Source organism: Lycorma delicatula, chromosome 3, assembly GCF_047948215.1.
Source record: "Lycorma delicatula isolate Av1 chromosome 3, ASM4794821v1, whole genome shotgun sequence".
Taxonomy (NCBI): Eukaryota; Metazoa; Arthropoda; class Insecta; order Hemiptera; family Fulgoridae; genus Lycorma; species Lycorma delicatula.
This window is the reverse complement of record NC_134457.1, coordinates 77,249,497-77,270,282: the sequence shown is the minus strand read 5'-3', so window position 1 is coordinate 77,270,282 and position 20,786 is coordinate 77,249,497. Positions and strand designations below refer to the sequence as shown.

Sequence of the window (20,786 nt, the reverse complement as noted above, 5' to 3'; positions counted from 1 at the left end):
AGCATTACGAAAAATAACCACCTTTTAAGTAATGTACATACAGAGTGCAAAGAGTATTATGTTTGTTATATTAAATTTTATTTTAAATTCAGTATGGTATAGTAATTTGAAACGATTCCTTTTTATTTTCATCTATTCAGTATAGTGTAATGAGTTTCTTTCATACCAGTAGCTGCAAAGTTTTTTGTTTTACGTAACCTTTAAAATTTCATACTGTTTATTTCTTACCTGTACCTACAGGTATGAGTTGCAAAAGAAAACATGTAATAGTTTCAATTGAAACTAAACTGAAAGCGTTAGAACAGTTAGATAAAGGTCGATCAGTGAAATCAGTGGCATTAGATTTAGGTGTTTGTAAACAACAATTAAAGATTGGAAAAAAAAGTCATTCACAGATTGAAGCATATTGTACACAGCAATGCAGCCAGATGGCTCTTCAGTCAAGGTGTACGAAAACAAACTTGTGTTAAATTTACTAGACGAAGCGCTGTGGATATGGTTCCTTCAAGAAAGAGAATGAACTAACACCTATCAGCAGACCTCTGTTAAAAGAAAAAGCCATTATTCTAAATGGGAAAATTGCTTCAGCAAACAGTTCTGGCAGCAGCATTACTACTAACTCCTTTACAGAAAGTGAAGTATGGTTATATTATTGGATAAAGTGCCATGGAGTCTATACCTTACGTATAAATGAAAAATTATCTGCAGACCTTACCACAACGAAAAATTTATACACTTCTTAAAAAAAAATCTACGATGAATAAAATTTTAGTTTAGAACAACTGTATAATGCTGATTTATAAGTTGCTGCCAAATAAAATGTCAACTATTTTGGATGAACACACGCTCCAGGATATAAAAACTCTAGACCAATTAACGACACAGTTATCTGCTGTAATTTAAGCAAAACTCATATGTTTCCACTTTTTGTAGTAGGGAAGACTAAAAATCTGAGAGCGCTGATAAAAATTAATAAAAAGACATTATACAGTATAAAGAATTATACAGCACAAAAAATGCACAGATTAGTACTTAGTTATTTAAAGAACAGTTTCATCATGAATTTGTTCCTGCTGGAATAAAACGACAACTAAGAAAATTAAATTTACCTGAAAAAGCTGTGCTATTCCTAGACAATGCTTCATATCATCCTTCTTTCAAAAAGCTTGTGGAAGACAATATTTGGGCTCAGTTTCTATTTTGCCTAATTCAAGGTTTTATAGAATTATTAAAGCGGCAATGCCAGAAGAAATTTTTATGTTCAATTCTAGAAGAAAAAGAAAATGTTAATGTAACTTTGCCTAATTTAATTAAAAATTACTATTAGAGACTTAATTTACAATGTAGCCATGGCAAGGAATGAAATATCATCCACAACAATAAGTGCTGGAAACTTTACTAGAAATTTGTGGTGTGTGTAGCAGTAGCGATGTAGATGAGATGCAAAATCCAGATCCTTAAGATATTGGAAATGCAAATAAATGATTTTATGGAGCTAAACACAAAAAGCACAGCGCTATTAGGTACGAATGACGTAACGAATGGATATGCAGTGATGAGCTATTAGAAAATGAAATTATGAATGATGATTATATTATTGAAGTTATAACAAGAGTAATCAAGCTAAGAAGAAAAAGAGAAAGAGAAAGAAGAAGAATGTGATGTAGCCAAAGATGATACAAAAATACAACAGTATTCAGAAACAAAAAAGGTTTTTGACATGGCTATCTGTTACATTGAACAACAATCTAATAGCATGCATTACAACATTCTACAAATGAAAAAATGAAAACACTATGCCTCAAAGCAGTGTTGTAGTGGCCAAACAAACAAAAATAATAAATTATTTAAAACAAAAGTAATCAACTGAATTGTTTAAATTTACTGTTACTGTACAGTATCAGTTTATAGAGTCCTTGTTTTTTTTTTTTGTTTTTAATAAAACAAAAAACACTGTGTATATAACAGAGTGTATAGTACAAAACTGAAAATTAAATGTTATAAAGAGCAGTGTTTGAAATAAAATGCATACAGTACTGTACTGTACAATGAAACAAATAAAATTAATATAAGTACAGTACATCCTATATCCATATTTACTTACCTATGCAATTATTTTGTTTTAATATGGTTATCTTTTATTTATAAAACAAATTCTTGTCAAAATTTGAATGAGAACAACTTTACGAAAAGAATAAAGCATAAGAAATAAAAATAATATTGATAATTTTTAAAGGAAATCATTTTTTTTTACTTTAGATAAAATATAAGTTTGTGAGAAATGAAATCCCGATGCCATAATTTTGAACAATGTTTTGAATTTGAAGATTAAAACAGTATTATGGCATATGGCTTAAGATAAATATTTATCTGTAACTTACCAATAAATTAATAAAATTTACATGTTGGTAAGTGTGATTCATAAAAGTATCACATGACAGTCAACTTGTTTATCCTTTGGTAGTTAATTTACTTATCACATGTCTCTTTACTTCTTATCTTTATTTTAATAACACTTACTGTATTACTTCATATAGACAGTAAGTCTAAAATAAAATACTTGCTGAATTTCAGGATACACTTACTGTTTATGCTGAAATTTTTCTTTTTTTTTAATTATTCACTTTAAAAATGTCTAATGAATATACAGAACATGTTTTATTGCTTAAAATTATATGTACAGGAACATGGCTAGCACAGGACTTTGAAACTTTGATGAAACTCATTAAAAATGTAAATCTTCTGTACCAAACATGATTTTTAAATGTAAAGCATTTTGTTATATTTTAAAATTAAATTAATAACCCTCATTTATTTAAATATAAAATTTTATTTAATATTGTTAATACATATTGTATAAACAAAATTGATATTAAATAGTTTCATTATTTGAAAAAGAAATAATTTTCTCAATTTTTTTAATGAATTAGGTACAATAACTGAACATTACAGAAGTTAAAAGATAATATACATATAAAAACAATTTTACTGAAATTTTATATTAATTTTAAAAACATGAAGCAGATAAACTAGTTGATAGATCAGTTTTTAAGTTATATTTTTTACTAATAAAAAAATGTTTATAAAATAATTGTCAAAAAACATTGCTAAAAAATTATAACAATAAATGGTAAAGTTTTGCTGAAAAATTATTTAAACACTAGTTCATGTAAGAGAAGACAATCTCAACAAAAAAAATTATTTATGAGAAGTTGAAACTCTTATAATTTTTCACATTAGTTAGAAACAGTATACTAAATAGTATATTAGTTAGTATATAATAGTAATTGTACATAGTATAATTAGTTATAATAGTTATAGTTATAACTATAATAGTTATTAGTTATAATAGTAATAGTAATTAGTATATAATAGTAATAGTACATTAGTTAGTATAGTATACTAAATAGATGAAAAGACTGATATAGAATTTTTAAATATAAAGAATGAGACTTATTGACAATGTCAACTTCCACAACAGCGTACTGAAAAGAAGTTACCATCCTGCACACAGATAACTGGATTGCTCTGATAATAACATATATCAGGAGCAAACTTTCAAAACCTATTTTGCCCAAAAATTAATTTTTTGGGGTTTTATGTATGTAGTGTTTACACTACACTAAAGTAGATTATAAAGTTCTGGTTTCATTCAAATCATGATTTATCCAATGTTGAATGAATTAAGAAAAGTAAAGTTTTGCTCAAAAAATGTTTTTCTAATGTTAGGAACAATACAAAAAATGATTTGTTTAGTCGGCAAATAAAATGTTTTTATTTTCCTACCTCTTTGTCACATCAGCTTATTTCTTTTCATAACCTATAAAGTGGGTGGCTTGAGTAGTAATTTATTTATGGTAGTGTTAGTATGACTTTTGTTTACTTTGTTGTAAAACGAATAATTGGGTAGATGTTAATGTTTCTTCTATTAATAATGAATTTTAGATAAGGAATAAGACTACAATTAGGAGAGATGAAGGTATTAAAAGGTATTCTACTTCAACAGGCTGTAATACAGTATGCGGCAGCATAATTTGCTGATTTGAAGGGCCAGTAAAAACAAAGATGTTATAGGTATTGTAGTAATTATTTTTTCACCACATGCTACTAACACTGGAAATTTATTTTTACACTGTTTCGAAAATTGTATCCAACGACTGGCACCCACCACTGGCAATACACTGGTTTATCATAATTCGGAAGCATTGATCGACTCTTTCCAACATATCAAGGGGTATGTTGGTTATTGCTTCACCCACTATAAACATGACCGCCCTCAGCAAGGCAATGCCACACCTCATGGCTGCATGGGCAACTACGCCCTCGGCAGCGCAGTTATCCCCCCTCTGACAGCGGCTCCATCACTCAAGAATCAATGCTTTTGAATTAACCAAGGCTCGTTGTCAAAATACCTACCCCGGCCAATCAAATGTCTCGGCCAAAACCCTAGCCACCTGGGATCATACTCCATTTAATCATCTTCAGCCGATTTATGTAATGCAAGGAAACAGTGAAACCAGACATACTGTCAACCATTCCCCACAGATCTTCCAATTAACTCTGACATCTAGAAAGGAGTTCACTCTCTTAAGTTCTCTTACAACTCTGGTACGTTCAGCCTTGTACTGGGAACAGACATGTTGGAACAGGCCACTGTGTCATCAACCCCTAAATCCGGGCATAGAGCCAAATCTACTAAACGAAACCTAGCCAATCTTTCCCGGTAAAAGGTGATGCTCTCATAAAACTGAAACTGAGAAAAAAATGACCCAGCTCCAGTCTTAATCTGTTATACATAAAAAAGAAATTAAGGTATATAAAGTACAAAATGCCTTTGTTATTTTTTCTTATTTGGTCTTTTATAAGCATTAGGGTTCCTGGGGTATATACAATTTTATATATTCAAAACACATTCGATCACAAAAAACAGTGCTGACTACACTAAACTCTGCGCCAGACACATGAATCTGTGTGAGAAGGTACTCTTTCTTCAAATGTTGAGGTTCAAGTACCTACCTACTTACTACTCCAGGTTCTTACAAAGAATGAAAAGCTTCGTAGAAAGAACTTAGAAAGAGGTTGAAAAGGTTCTTAGAAAGAACCTCTTCAACCTCTTTATGCTGTTAATATATCACACAACAGCCAATTTTTAGTTTTTATGGAATTTTGTATTGTTTAAAAAATTTTCAGTTTTTAAAACTTAAAAGTAAATTTGTTTATTTAATGTTTTTATTGTCTTAAAAAATTCCATTATTTTCTACACTAATTTAAATTCAATACAATTCTTGATTTTTTTTGTTGTCTTCAGTTTTATAATTATTGTGACTGATTTACTTAACCTAACATATGAGGTCTGTTCAGAAAATAGTGATCATTATTAATCATTATTAATTTTAGAGATTATTGGTCCTTGTCCCATTCTAAGTTCTTTGCTTCCCAATTCACACAATTTTCCCAGCGGTGTTTCCACTCTGTGAAGTAGTCCTGGATTGCTTTATTTGAAATGGCCTTCATCCATGATGAATTTGCTTTAATGTTGTGAATAGTCTCGAAACAGCATAGTTTCATCACCGATTTTAATTTTGGAAATAAGAAAAAATTGGAAGGAGCCAGGTCTGGTGAGTACGGAGGCTGATGTAGAACAGTCATCTGATTTTTGAGACAAAACTGACAAATTGACAAAGCTGAGTGCGAATGCATGTTGTAGTAAAGGAACCATGAGTTTTTCCTTTACCACAACAAAAAGAGACTGAGCCACACTCTGTCTCTTTTTAAGGATTTTTTCACGTAATCATTGTAAAACCCTTAATATGGTACGGTTCACTGTATCACCTTGAGGCAAGAATTCAAAACGTTCAGTTCCATTAAAATCAAAAAATACAGAGAGCATCACTTTGATGTTGGATCTAGACTGACATTGCTTTCTTGAGGCGTGGAGATCCTTTGCCAATCCATTGTGATGATTGAACGTTTATGTCGTAGCTGTAAACCCAGCTTTCATCTCCCGTTATGATCTTCTGCATGAATTTTTCATCATCATTAGCTTGTTCAACATGTTGCCAACAAACATCCACTTGATGTTCTTTCTGCTGTTCGGTCATCCAACAAGGAACAAACTTTGCTGCAACTCTATGTATGTTCAATTTTTCAGTCGAAATGTCTTGACATGATTCAGTTGAGATGCTAACTTCTGCAAGTTCTCTACAATCAACCTGTGATTTGCACACCAGATCGTTGATATTCTGAGCGTGGATGTCATCAGTTGAAGTCTGAGGCCTTTGTGATTGAAAGGTCACCCCTCACCTTCAACTGACTGATGACCACTTTGAAATTGTAAAAACCATTCGTAACATAGCGTACAACCCAGAGCATCATCTCCATAAGCTTATTTCAGAGGTTGAAATGATTCTGTGCTCCTGAAAATCATACATTACAAAAATCGCTACTAACATTTAAACACATTGCACTCAAATAACAATGACACAAAAATAAATTAAATATCAATGGTCCAAGAACATGTGGTTACAGAGGAGGTTTTATGAAACACAATGCTGCCAACCACACATCACTAAATATCTCCGTTGGCACCTAATTAAAAATGTTCAGTTATTTTCTGAACAGATCTTGTATTCATAATTATCAAATAATTATCAAATAATTATTATTTTTGTACTAGTTAGTACTTTTGGTACTTCTATATTTCTTTTTATAATTTTCTTTTATTATTTTTATCTTTTACAATTTTTCAACTTTCATTAAAAATAGAAATATTGTACTATGTTATTCACTTTTATCATTCATTGAAACTTTTTTTCAACATTACTGAAAAAACAATGGATCCCAATGTGATTCACCTTGGAGAGAGAATAAAACAACTGAACTTCTAGTGAGCAACAGATCTGAGATGAATCCTATTTTTTTTTACCCCAATCAGTGAAATATTCTTAAACTTTTTTTTTTTTTTATTACAGTCCACTGTTTAGTTTTCAGTTTAACAGTAAAAAATATTTTGTTTGACGGATTAAACAAGTGAAATAATAGTCATAGCAAATGTAATTAATTTGTGTAAAATAAAAAAAATCTAGTAAAATTTTATGAAATAAAATTTAATAAAATATTTTAAAAACATAATAAACTATAAATAGCAGGTACATAATAATAAAGTCCTATTAAATTCATCCATCAAATTCTCAGGAAATTTCATATTTGTGTGGCCACTGTTTGATTATATTTTTATTTATTTCATTTTAAATCTTCAAAACCATAATTAAAAACCAATTCTAAAAACCACATTAAATTTATGAAGAACACTTTTTATTCTTTTTTCTTATCTTCTCATTTGTGACTTAAATAAAAGTATTGCTACAACACTGCTGAAAACTGTTATACCTAAAAGTTCCCACATCTTTGGTAGACCAAATATTCCCAAATTAGTTCGTTGTATTATTATTTTGTAGTCAGACTCCATTGACATTCCAAATGGACATGTACCTATAACCTTATCTTTCATCATATATGATATATCATATGCTTCAGGATTAGATGCATAAAAGAAAGCATTTACATCAGCATCTTCACTAAATACATCGTACGGTAAGGACCAGAATCTTCCCTGAATAATAACCTTAAAAAAAATTAACATTTTTAATAGTGTATACTATTAATAAAATTAAAAATTTCTGTTTAGTAGTTATTTATTTTTTTGAAAAATTTGTTAGTTTTATTCAAATAAAGTAAACTTCCTATATGTAGTGGAATTGTAATGTTAACAACTGTTAGTGTAAAGTTTTATGTGACACTATCAGTTTACATTGGTTTTAATTAATATAAGTTATTTTAAAGGAGGTTAACTAACTATTTATTAGAACTTTAAAAACAGATCTGTACCTCTTCAACAATTTTTGAAGTACCTGTCTTTGAATAAACAAAAGTTTTATTGTTATTTTTGATCCTCATGAGTTAACATAAGTGCAAGGTGTGACAATAACTTATATCAGAGGAAGAAAATCATCTGATAGAACTTTCTTATTTCTGTTACTTTCATGTGGCATTGTAGATGCTACTTTAAAAAACAACAAAAATTTAACATGATAAGCCTTCATTTGTTTTGGTGTTTGTCCTAACAAATGCCATATGGATGACCTAAATCAGTATATACTGTTTAAATTTAAAAGTTCAACTTTACCAATAACCAGCCAGTTACAATTATTACAAGAAATTTATCTCATAGACTGACAAAATAAAAATATTATAATAATTTTAACTCTGCAAGTAGAAGGTTTTTTTTTGTATCCTCAAAAGGCTGCAGTAGTTTTTATAAATTATAATAAATTACCTCATTCTCAAAAACATTGCAGTACATTATAATCTGAAAATGACTTAAAAAGCAGATTGTGAATGCCATTTTTTTAAATTAGAAAACAAATTTTTAGAAACTTATTAAACAGGCAAACAAATCAAAATAAGTAAAAAAAACATTGCCTTTCTAAAATGATAATTCCTAAGAAAAGAATTTTTGGCTGTTATGCATTAATAAGAGCAATTGGTTTTTTTTTACCCTTTATGTATTTTGTATGATTGCTTCCATACTTATGCTCATTAAAAGCAGTTAAAAGCCACTGGAACATCTAGATAACACCAAGATATACATAACATTATAGTATAGGGTCTCTAAAAAAAATTAGCAGTATTGATTCCATAATGGAAGTTGGCAAAATCATGTTTACAAAGCAGTAATATAACACTAGACATTGTCATTTACAGTGGAGATATCCTTCCTTTAACTTATTTTGGGCAGATTCTTCTATACAATAATTAAGCCATCAGAAGTAACATTAAGAATTCTTTTATTTACATGCCAATTCACAGCAAGTGTACTGTACCAAAACATTTTAAACAGAGATTCCAATATTTCAAAGTCAACAGCAGATATCAGGCAGCAACATATGATTTGGATGCATGCATACATAGTGAAATTCCACTGGCAGCAGTATTCATAGACATCCCTTTCATAGAAATTATTGGCAATACTGAAGACTTCGACTTCTGATTGCCATCAGTCAATCAACCAGTTAATATAACTAAATATCAGAAAAAAATCACTTTTACAATTAACTCAGTAGAATTAAGCGTGTCATATCATTTTAGAAAAAAAACAAATGTTCCTTTCTCTATCAATACCCAAATACTAAATTCTTTTAAAAACTTAAAACTAATGCATAAATGTGTGAACTATCCAGATGGTAAAGTTTATTTTTATATAGTGCTTTCACAGATGATCACCCTTAATTGGCCCCACCAGTTAAGATTCACAGTCATTTAAATATTCACTTAAAATCAACACAACATGGGTTGATAATACATCTATTCAAGATTTATTTTACTTAGTAATTTTTAAGAATAAGTAGGAGATATTTTTAACCTTAAAGAGTTTATAAAAATTTAATACTACTTAGCAATTCCAATCTTAGGTAAAAGTTTAACTGCCAGTTGCTAAAAAGTGATAGTGGCAAATTTTTATTTTTAAATCTAATATGAATTCAATATATATTTCACACCTTGAATTGGTCAGCATCTTCCTTTGAACCTGTTATCAAAGTAACAAACAGGATTCGTCCATTAACAAAGCGGAAATGTTGCCAAAAGTATCTTCCATAAGCAGGAACAAGATTTGTTATCTTCCATACCACTTCTGGCTGGGTGGAGGACACAGAACCAAATTTGAGTTTCACTCTATCAGAAGAACGAATTACCACATTTGTGTGATTTTCTTCTACATGACTGAGAATTTCTGTTTCTCTTCCTTTCCATTTACACTTAGGGACCTGACATTTGTACTCTTTGAACTGACACTTTTTTTCATGTCTCATTATTTCAGTATAGTTTTCAATGGCACAGCATCCTTTATCATGGTAACAACAATGAAATGGGAAATGATAAATTAATTTCTCTAACAATTTGTTCTTTTTAACAGTAAAGTTATTGTTGCATACTGGGCAAATAACAATCCGTTTTCGACATGATTCACAGACTAAGTGTCCAAGACTGCATAGTTTGAGTGGAGGTGTTATCCTTTCATAACAAATAGAACATTCTAAGATTTCTGCTATTCGTTCATATGCATCAAATATCTCTTCCTGCAATAAACTATCAGCCACATTGTCTAGTGTCGTACATTTTCCAAAATAAATTGATTTCTTACAAATTGAACATAACATGTCATATGATAAGCATTTTCTGCATACAGGATGTCCATTACAACATTGGTAAACTTTTGCAGGATTACCTTTACATGTACCACATACCATAATTGTTCTTGCTTGTTCAAAAAATCTTCTTATCTTATTATCATTACTATTATGGGTATTGTTCTCAGTTAAATTTGCTAACTTCTTTACATTTTGTAAAAATATTGAATATATATATGTCATATCTTTTTTACCTAAAAGTATTTTTAATTTATAAATTATCTTTTGATTCAAAAATAAAATTAACAATTTTTCTATATATATCTATTTTTTTAATTATTTATTTTTTCCCAAAAACAGATTAATTATTATTTATAAAAAAGTTGGAAATAATGCCTCTTCTAACATTTTTATTTCTTTTAAAATCGTCTCTTCCACATAAAATAATTACCTAATTAAAAACTGTATCACAATACACTAAGAATTCTTAATTTAGGTATATTTATGTACCTGACATATAAACATTATCAGCTGTTTTACAAATAAAAAAGTAGTTGTTGTTTTCTACTAAAAAAAATTTGTTCTTCTTATTTATTTGTTATTTATTATTATTTTTTGTTACATTGACTACAATAGAAGAAACAAATTTATGTAAATCTCACAGGTAGTTTCAGAAAGCCAGGTCTGAAAATAAATGCACGTGTAGCTTAGGGTGTATTATAAATGAACACCTAGTTAGCATTTTAGAGAGCATATTATTACTCTGTACTCCAAATTCCAAGTGAATCTTTATTTTACAAAAGTTGCTAATTATTCATTTTTATTTCCATTGTAATTATTTAAACCTACCTTGAAATATAAAATTTTAAGCTATAACTAATATAAATTATAATAAATAATTAATTATCACAAATATACCCTGTAAAAAATATATATATTGTCTTTTGGTGACAAAATCATGTAACTGATATTTAATTCTGCATTTTAACGGAAGGAAATTATGGCTAATTTATTATTTAAAATAAATATTTTGTTTTCAGTTGCTCCTACCTGGATAATGGAGCCACAGGATACCTCAGTATTATTTCAGCACCCAGTATCAATATTCTGCCAAGCTGCAGGTTTTCCCGTTCCCAGAGTTACATGGATGAGATCAAGAGGTTAATATATTTTTTAACTATGTTTCTTTATGTATTTTATAATAAATTATATGTATTTTACAAATAAGCTGACATTAAGTAAGAAAGTGACTAACCAAACAAAAAAAGAATGTTGATATTAGTTCTAATACTACATAACAAACACTAGTGAAGTTCTTATTTGTAAAAATTGTTTTTTAGATTCTCATGTAATGATCATGTGGATTATTTTTATTTAAAAGATTATCTAGAAAATTTTTCTAAACTTTATTATGTAGGTATGGTGATTACCATTTGTTGGGAGCAGTTTATCGTAATATCATAGCAGTTTGTGGGTATAGTGGCAACTTATCATGTACTTCTATAAGAATGGTACTAGATATATTATAGAAATAAATATTTCTTTCTGAAGAAAATTTTAAAGATCTACAATTAATAACAGTTACTTTATTATTTGTAATATTTATTAATTTATTACTACTTATTTCAGTAATAGTAAGTTATAATTAGAAAATTTTAAAGGGATTAAGTAACTTATAATTAATTATATTTGTAAAAATAAAAAAAAATTGGTTTTTGAGTCCATAATTACATAATTATTTATATTTAAAGTACTTAAATGTATTTACATACACATAAAGTTCATAGAGAAATTACTATAACTTTAGTACAACTGTCAAAAGAATACTTTTTAAAAAGTTTAACACAATTCAATGTTTAATTGAATTTTTTTTTGTTTTTCTTTGAAGAATGACTTTCCTTCTCAATTTTAAAGGTTTAGAATAAACTCAAAACAATGAATGGTACTAAAAGGTAGCTAGTATGCAACAGTTTTGATTAGTGATTTTTTACTACCATGTAGCTTTTAAATACATTATAATTCTCATTCCTACCATCAGTTAGCATAGTAAACTTATTTCATTATGTTCATGTGTTATTTCGTTATGTTATACTTGTTATTGTACAGAGCTCCAATTTTTCTCAGGATATTTTTCTTGGTGTTCCATGTACTTAGTAAAAATATTATTGGTTCTTGGAAAAATGTCTTTTTTCAAAACATTTTATTTGTTATGACAAATCTTTATTTTGAATAAGTAAACAGTTTTTAATTACTTGTTTTAATTGTAGCAGTTGTTGTTCCTAATATTTTGATAGTTAATATGGATATTATTTATTAGATTACAATTTTACCATGTTGGTATCCACTATAATAGATGCATATAGCATTTCACAACCGATATTATGCCTTTTTTGTATTTTTCTATACATATCAAGACACAAATAAATTTTATTTTTTTGAGAAGAATTTCAATGAACTGAAGTAATTTATTATTTCATAATGATCAGTTTAAATTGCATTTGGCTTTAATCAAAATCAGTCTCAACTATTAGTGAAAAGGTACTTTGAAAGACAGAAATTTATGTTAGGTTAACAGCCTAATATGATGAGTGTTTGTAATAAAATTAAGTAGCACAGATTTAGCTGATGAAAACGTCAAATTACAACAACGTACAATATGATTAATTTGGATGTCTTGTTACTGACAACAGAAGAATCAAGATGAAAATATTTAGTTAAAAATAGTTCTTCCCAAGTTTACGCCATGTATATGAAGTAAAACATGGTAGTTTGTCTAATCTTTTAATTATATTGCACTAAAGAAGTTAAAGATAGACAATTAATACATGGAATTTTAATTACTAATTTTTATTATTATAAAAATTAGTTTTAGAAAAAAATCTATAACCATAAACAAAGATGTCCTGACTGCCTGATTCATTCACTCATCAGTAGCCAGCCTAAACTATAAAGTATCAAGACACAGACTTTTGAGGGTATATTTGTTTTATATAGTAGAGGTGTGCTAAGAAAATATTCTGAAAAATTCAGCTTATAAGGAGATGAAATGGAGTGAAATAATACATTGCAATCTTTTTTTTTTTTCAATTTTATCAGCTTCTAAAAGAGATATTAATTTGATCTATTTTAATAATATTTCATATACAAATATCTAAAAATAAATTTCTGTGTTTTTCAATACCTTACGTCTGTGGGGGTGAAATGTGATCGAGCAGAAATTTTATAGTCATCAATATCTTCTAAAATTATTGATTTATTCAGTTAGTTTTACCTCATAAATATTCCTGAGATAAATATTTAAAAATCTGTTTCTGGGTTTTAAGAAATTGAACTTCTAAGGGGTTGAAATGGGGTAAAACTGAATTTTGTATTTTAAAATTTTTTTCAGAACAAATTGAGATATCAGTTTGATTTTTGGCAAACATGTTTTTCATACAAATATTTAAAAACCTATTTTTCAGCATTTTTTTTATGCCTTGCGTCTCAGGGGATGAAAGGGCATGAAATGTGATAAGCGAAAATTTAAAAAAGTCATCAATATCTTCAGTCAGTTCTTAGCTCGTAAATATTTCTGCTATGAATATTTAAAATTAATTTCTGGGTTTTTCAATATTTGACTTTATCAAATGAAATGGGTTGTCCACAAGTGAAGCTTCTTTCACAGCCAAACAACATGTTGTCTATTAGCTGATGTTGGACAGCATTGAGTCTGGTTCTGGACAAGTGTTTTTCTTATATGCTCCTCACGGTCACCAGGAAAACTTTGCATATCAATTTGTTTCTGGTAAAACTGAAAAACAATCATGGTGTTGTTTTGGCAGCTGTGTCCTCAGGCATTGCAGCTATGTTGTTAGAAGGAAGAAAGATGGGCACTCAGCTTTTAAGTTGCTTTTCAATCTAATTAACATTAAATCTCATACACACAAACTTTCTCTGAGAAAAAACATCATCCTAAATTGGATGTGTAATATTAAATTGTGCAAGTGCACGATTACATATAAAAGCTCTCCAGGTAAATGTAGTTGAAGCTACAGTAGAGTAGACTGTTGTACCTGAGGAGTCATTTTCATAGCTACAGTAGAGTAGACTGGTTGTGCCTGAGGAGTCAGTTTTCATTCCTTGCATACCTCTAATACCTTCTGACTACCAATTTGAATTCAAAAGCATGCAATTTCTAATTAAAGTCTGGTTTGCAATAAGTCACAAGGGCAGTCTTTGAAAGTTGCAGGAATTTATTTAAAAGAAGACTTTTACTTGTACGGCCAATTCTATGTGGCCTACTCCAGAGTTAAGTTCTCCATCAAGTTAAATGATTTTAGCACCAAATGGGAGGGTAATTAACAATGTACAAAGAGGTTCTGATGTAATTGTACTAATTTGTGACTTTGTATTATATGTATTTTTTAAATTATTTCTTCAGTATGTATTTGTACTACATAACAATAAATTTGTGCATTATATGAATACTGAATGCCTTTTTTTAAAAAAACCCAAAAAATAAAGCTTAGCATTGATGAGTTAATTACTTGTTCAATTCAATCAATCTATGTAATTCCTTATTTAAATTTTTGCAGGCAAAGCTGCGACAGGTAAATACTAATTTAAAAAAAAATTTTTATATCAGTTTAGCAGTTGTATTAATAATCATATAGAATACTTATTTTGTATATTTCTTTATTAATCACTCCTACCATATGAAGTAGTAATAAAATACATTAAAAAAAAGATTGTTCTTTACTACTCATGTTTTTACTTATGGTACACTATAGACCAAATATTATCATACATATCGATGAAAAACGTAATCAAAAAGTAAATAGAATAAAACAAAATTGATTAATGTTTTACTTGATAAAAAAACTTATTATTCTTGACTTTCATAGGTTAATTTCAATTTCTGATTAATGGATGTAACCGTCACTGCAGATGATATTAAATTTGTCTAACATAATTTTCATAATAATCCCTTACAGACCTTGCTGTCTTTCAAGATTTGTAAGTGTGTTTGTAGCCACAGATTGATGGCTCACATTCAAAGTAAAACTAATAAGATTCTGAGAGATCTGAAATAATTTTTTAATTTTGCTTTTAACTAGGAAAATTTGTGATTATACATTTAGTTGCCTAAATAACTTAACAAATTGTTCACAGTACCATAACCAATTGGTCCTGATGGAAAGTAGGGTAATGGTCATATGATCCTTAAGCTGAAAGATATACTTGTTATCGATGATTTTACTTTATTAATATGGTAAGTAATCTGGTAAATATATATCAGAGTTAAGTTTTTGTTCTTAATCACATTGCTATTCATCAATTCAATAATAGTAATTATTATTTTAATGTTGGTAAACAGGAGATGAATCAAGTGAATTTATTCCTATTGAAGCTGTTGAAGGACTAAAGGTTTCAAACAATGGTTCATTACACGTAAGAGCTGCTGATCCATCTCATGAAGGTTTATATTCATGTCACGCTTCTAATGATGTTGGAACAGTGTTGAAAAAAAATATTTACATTAGAGTTAATGGTAATTAATTAAATTTATCATTATTTATGTAAGGATTTTTATTGTAATACATTTATGATAATTAGGTACTAGGAAAAATGTGAGCCATGCCCACTGAGAAAATGTTTATAGTTTGTTTATAACACATGATTTTGTTAAATGTTTTTACCAATTGAAGCTAAACAACATCCATGAATTTAGCGTACTAACAACAATATAACTTTACCAACAAAAAACTTTAAAATCTGTAACATTTTTAGCTGTTAACACTGCTGTAACCCCGTTGTTTTCCTTTTTCATCCCCAAAACACAATTATAATTTTAGATAAATCATTGTTTCTAGTAGTATAAACTCATTCGAACAAATGAGTTGTACGAGAAGTATCAATTGTTGGAATAAATGAATAGTTCGTACACTGTGAAGAACTGTTCGGCGCACCACCATTAGTCTGCTCTGTGCCAAAAGCAGCTAAAATAAAAATGAGAGCACTTACAACAAACAAACCCCTGCACCACCATTTTTTGTGGGAAAGAAGATGAAAATAATCTTAAATTCAAATCTGGTAATGTTATATCCTTTACATAATAAAAGGAAACATGAAGACAAAAATGTTATAATGACTAAATAAGATGTTTTATTTGATAGAAATAATTCTCTCATGAATGATGATTTCTAAATTTTCCTTGTAATTAAGTTTCATTTCAGTTTGTGTTGTGCTCTAATGAATAATTAAGGGATTTCCTCTTATTATTGTGACATTACTTGATGTAATTTTAATTGTCAGAAAGTAATGTTTATTTTTTAGTTTTCATTCAATTCATAATCCATACCAATTCATAATCCATTTAAAACTCTTCTAGACTCATTACTGTTCTTTTAAACTATTAACAATAAATTTCAGGATATTTGTGGTTGTTGACTAAGGAATTTATTCTTTATTTCTACATATATGTAGATCATCATATCTCATATTTCATATTTCACTGCTAAGTTAAAAAATCTTCAAAGAGAAAGGAGTGATTAGGATGTAACTGAAACTGTTTCAAAAGACGGCATCTACCTTCTACAGTTCATAAATAATCAGTTTCTGAATCAAACTTATGCTTAACATTTGTGCACCAGTTAATCATAAAAGAAACTGTAAGTTATTCATATTATAACAAACAAAATGTTTATTATATAAGAAAATTAGCAAGTATGCTTATTTATTAGAATGCAATTTTTTAATTATTTGTTTTTATAGTTCCTGCATATTTCAAATCACGTATTATGAATCAAAGTGGAATAGCTGGGGAAGATATAATATTAATCTGTGAAGCTGAAGGTGATTTGCCATTAAGAGTAACATGGAGTTCAGCACCTCCTCTTCAGTTACCTCCTGCACATTCTCGTCACACATCTAGTGGCTTAGCATCAGAAATTCATTTGCGTTCATTATCTAGACGAGATGCTGGAGCATATTATTGTATCGCTAGTAATCAGTTTGGACAAGATAATATGGTTATTCATCTCACTGTCAGAGGTAATTAAAAACTTAACTTTCAAGTGAAAATACAATGTCGTTTACTTAGCAAGCACAAATATATGTATGCAAAGCATGCATACATGTACATCTTCTACACATTCAGCTACAATAATGAAAAATAAAAGATATTACAGCTCTTGTGTATTAAAAAGTGTTACTGGAAATTCCTTTTTTTTTATAACATCCACTGGTTTATTAATTTATTATGATATATAGATACTGTTTTTAACTTGATAATTTTAGCTGATGATCAGGTTAGTATCATTGTAAATATTGTTAATTATTTGTAGGCTAGTAATTTGTATACTTAAATTATTAGTTGTCATCATTAAATCATTATTCTTTATTTGTATGCTTAAATCTAAAGATGTTCTTGCTGTAGTAAATTGAGCTCTGTTTAAATTAACTGCCACACTTTTTGGTGTTGTTTAAAATTCAGGTAAATATAATAATTTGTCATCTGTCTGCATTTTAAAGAATACTTTTCCATATTCTAGAAGATTAAAACTGTAACAGGTACAACAGTTTAAAACATCCTGAATTTTTTTGCAATTGTGATCCAAAGACTGATCTTCTAAAATAAAAAAGATGGTTCATATTTTGCTAATGAATGTCAGAAAACAAGTGTAAAAATTCAGAAAAAAAAATATTTTCAAAATGGAAAAAAAGAATTACAAAATAAAAAAACTATATTGCCACTCTGTGAGAGACTGATAGAATCTTTTCCTTTTACCTGAAAAATGTCCAGTTCAAATTCAATAACACGTTACATTTTATTCAAGTTAAAATATCTCTAACCATATTTCCATGCCCAAACTTCAAGTGATGTGAAAAATTAAATCATAAAAAAATGTATTTAAAAAAAATCATTTATTTGAACAATTAAATCTTTAATTTGTTCTTTTAGAATTTTTATTTAACTCTCAAAAAAACAATTATGACCTGAAATATTTTGATTTTCATTTCTGTTTGTCAGTTTTTATCCAGTTGGCCTCAAGAGATTTGGTTTGAATTTTTTCAGCTAGTTGTCCTTTCTAACACAATTTGCAATATAAAGAGATAAAGTATGGAAATTTAAATTGAATGTAGAAATGCCAAGCTTGATGTTTCAAAATTTGAACTTTTTAGACAAAAAACAGAGATGCTAACACTCTTCTGTGGAAATTAATTATTCATTATTCTTTTTTTCATTAGAATCATATTTGAAATGATAATAATTAACTTAATAATTGGCTGAAGTACAATAACATAATGAGGAAAAGCATGATTTTAGTTGTGCTAGTGAAAAGAAAAAATAATTACCAAACTAATGCAAACTTTGGTGAATCATGTATATTGCTAATTTCTTATCCAGATCATAAGAGATTACAAGAATTCTTATTATTCACTATTACTGATTATTTTTGGTAAAATCTAAAATAAGAAAAAATACTTTACATCTGTATTATTTCATTAGGATCATTAATCAACAAGAATGTAGAAAGTTGGCAAAAAAGTTATCTTGGCTGTTTTTTTTTTTTTTTTTTTTTTGTTTTTTTTTATTAGTGCAACTAATTTTTATGATCAAGTAGGATATTACAGTTTTTTTTTTACAAATTCTTTCAAAATGACTGTCAGCTTCTTTTTTTTGGTGCTGAATATTTTACCAGATATGTTGACATTTTGTAAGTTATATTTTTTAAAGGAAACTAAAAAAACTAACACACCATACATTACGAGGGATGTTCAATAATTAAGGAGATAAAGTGATATAGAGAAAAAATTATTTATTCAATGACAATGAGACTTACACTATTTTTCAACATAGTCTCCAGTAACTTTAGACACTTGCCCCACTGTTCTGTGAGCTTCCTGATTCCCCCAGTGTAGAGGTGAACCTGGCTGTTTCAACCATTTGTGTACCAGTTTCTTTACCACTTTGTTGTCATCAAACATCTTGCCATATAAAATGGCTTTGAGCTGGCCCAATAAATGAAAATTTGATAGTGGGAGATCTGGTCTGTAAGAAGGATGTGGAAATACCTCCCAATCCAACTTCTTAAGTATTTCTCCGGTTCTCTGAGCAGTGTGGGGGGGCATGTTGTCATGCAAGAGAATCATACTTTCAGAGAGAGTGCCCTGATGTTTTCACCTTACTGTGGGTCTCACTTTCTGTTGATGCTTGTTAGAATAGTATTCACTGTTCATGGTACATTTTTCTTCTTCTAAATAGTCATTAAAAATTGGGCCTTGCAAGTCCCAGAAGACTGTCAACATCACTTTACCGGCTGACGAGTGATATTTAAATTTTTTTTGTGGGTGAATGCAGATGTTTCCACTCAAGACGTTGCCAGTTGGATTCGGGCTAAAAATGGTGTATCCACGTTTCTTATGTTTCAAACCATTATTTTAGTTCATAAGAAATGCGAGTCCAGGTGTCTTTATGAGCTTGAATTAACTATCTCGGAACCCATCTCGAACAAGTTTTGCAGTAATGCAGCAGGTCATGAATGATTAAATATGCGGTTCCAAAACTAATATTACACAAAGTACCAAATTGAGAAATTTTGACTCGCCTGTCTTCATGAATACAATTTTGTATTCTGTACAATGACTGTCATTGTACAGAACTGTTATTGTCATAAATGACTGTCATCATTTATACAATTTTTCAGTATGGTAGTCAAAACTTCAACTGGTCTTCCAGAGCAATGGAGATCAGTCTCACTTGTTCTGGCTGAATTAAACTATTCCACCCACTTAGAATAAACTTCAACTGTTAACAAGGTGCTAACCTTGAGACGCTGTTGCCAAATGATGTGTAGGGAGAAATAAAAATTACCTATGCATGACTTCTACCTTCTTAATCTTAGGGTTGCGTCCTTTTTGAAACACCCGTTATTTAAGGCACTCCATGCAACAAGGATAATTCAACAAAAGAGATTTTTGAGAAAATCTCATTTGAAGAATTAGATGACAACAGAGTAGCAAAGGTGAACTTGTTCTGAGGCAAAAATTTCTCTACCATTTAGCAAATGATCAGTTGTGCATCAATGAACTTGACATAAAGAACCAGTAGCTGTGCAGTACAAAACTTCAACTGGTCTTCCAGAGCAATGGAGATCAGTACCACTTGTTCTGGCTGAATTAAACTATTCCACCCACTTATACATGTTACTGTGGTTTAAACAATTCCCATCATACTGTTTCAAAATCCTTGAGTAAATTTCTGTCGGTTTCACACCTTTTGATAGCAAATATTTTATCAGTGAACGTTGCTCTTCTAGTGTACACATTTCAAGCAAAGCTGACATTCTGAAATCAACAAAAGTGGTTTTGTTTAGATCAATTATGATAAGGCAGCTTAAATGTGTTCCCAAGGTTGCCAACTTGACCCTCAGAAAGTTAAATTATTATTGAATGAACAATCTTTTTTCTACATCAATTTGTCTCGTTAATTATTGAACGTCCCTCATATATACAGGTTGAATATAAGTTGGGTGAATATTAGTGAACTTATGATTCAGCACAGGCTTTCCAAAAAGTAGTAATTTTACAATACTGTTATTATAGTTCTTCTAAATG

The 20,786-nt window shown here is 29.1% G+C and overlaps 1 protein-coding gene across 1 annotated transcript in view; it reads left to right on the top strand.

Annotated features, from left to right (window-relative positions):
* LOC142321719 (cell adhesion molecule Dscam2-like) overlaps nt 1–20,786 on the top strand; it is a 187,715-nt gene that overhangs the window by 110,660 nt on the left and 56,269 nt on the right. Inside the window, exons 9-11 of the mRNA XM_075360021.1 lie at nt 11,228–11,347; nt 15,544–15,717; nt 16,941–17,219. Of these exons, the coding sequence (XP_075216136.1) occupies nt 11,228–11,347; nt 15,544–15,717; nt 16,941–17,219 (573 nt within the window). The remainder of the gene's footprint in view (nt 1–11,227; nt 11,348–15,543; nt 15,718–16,940; nt 17,220–20,786) is intronic.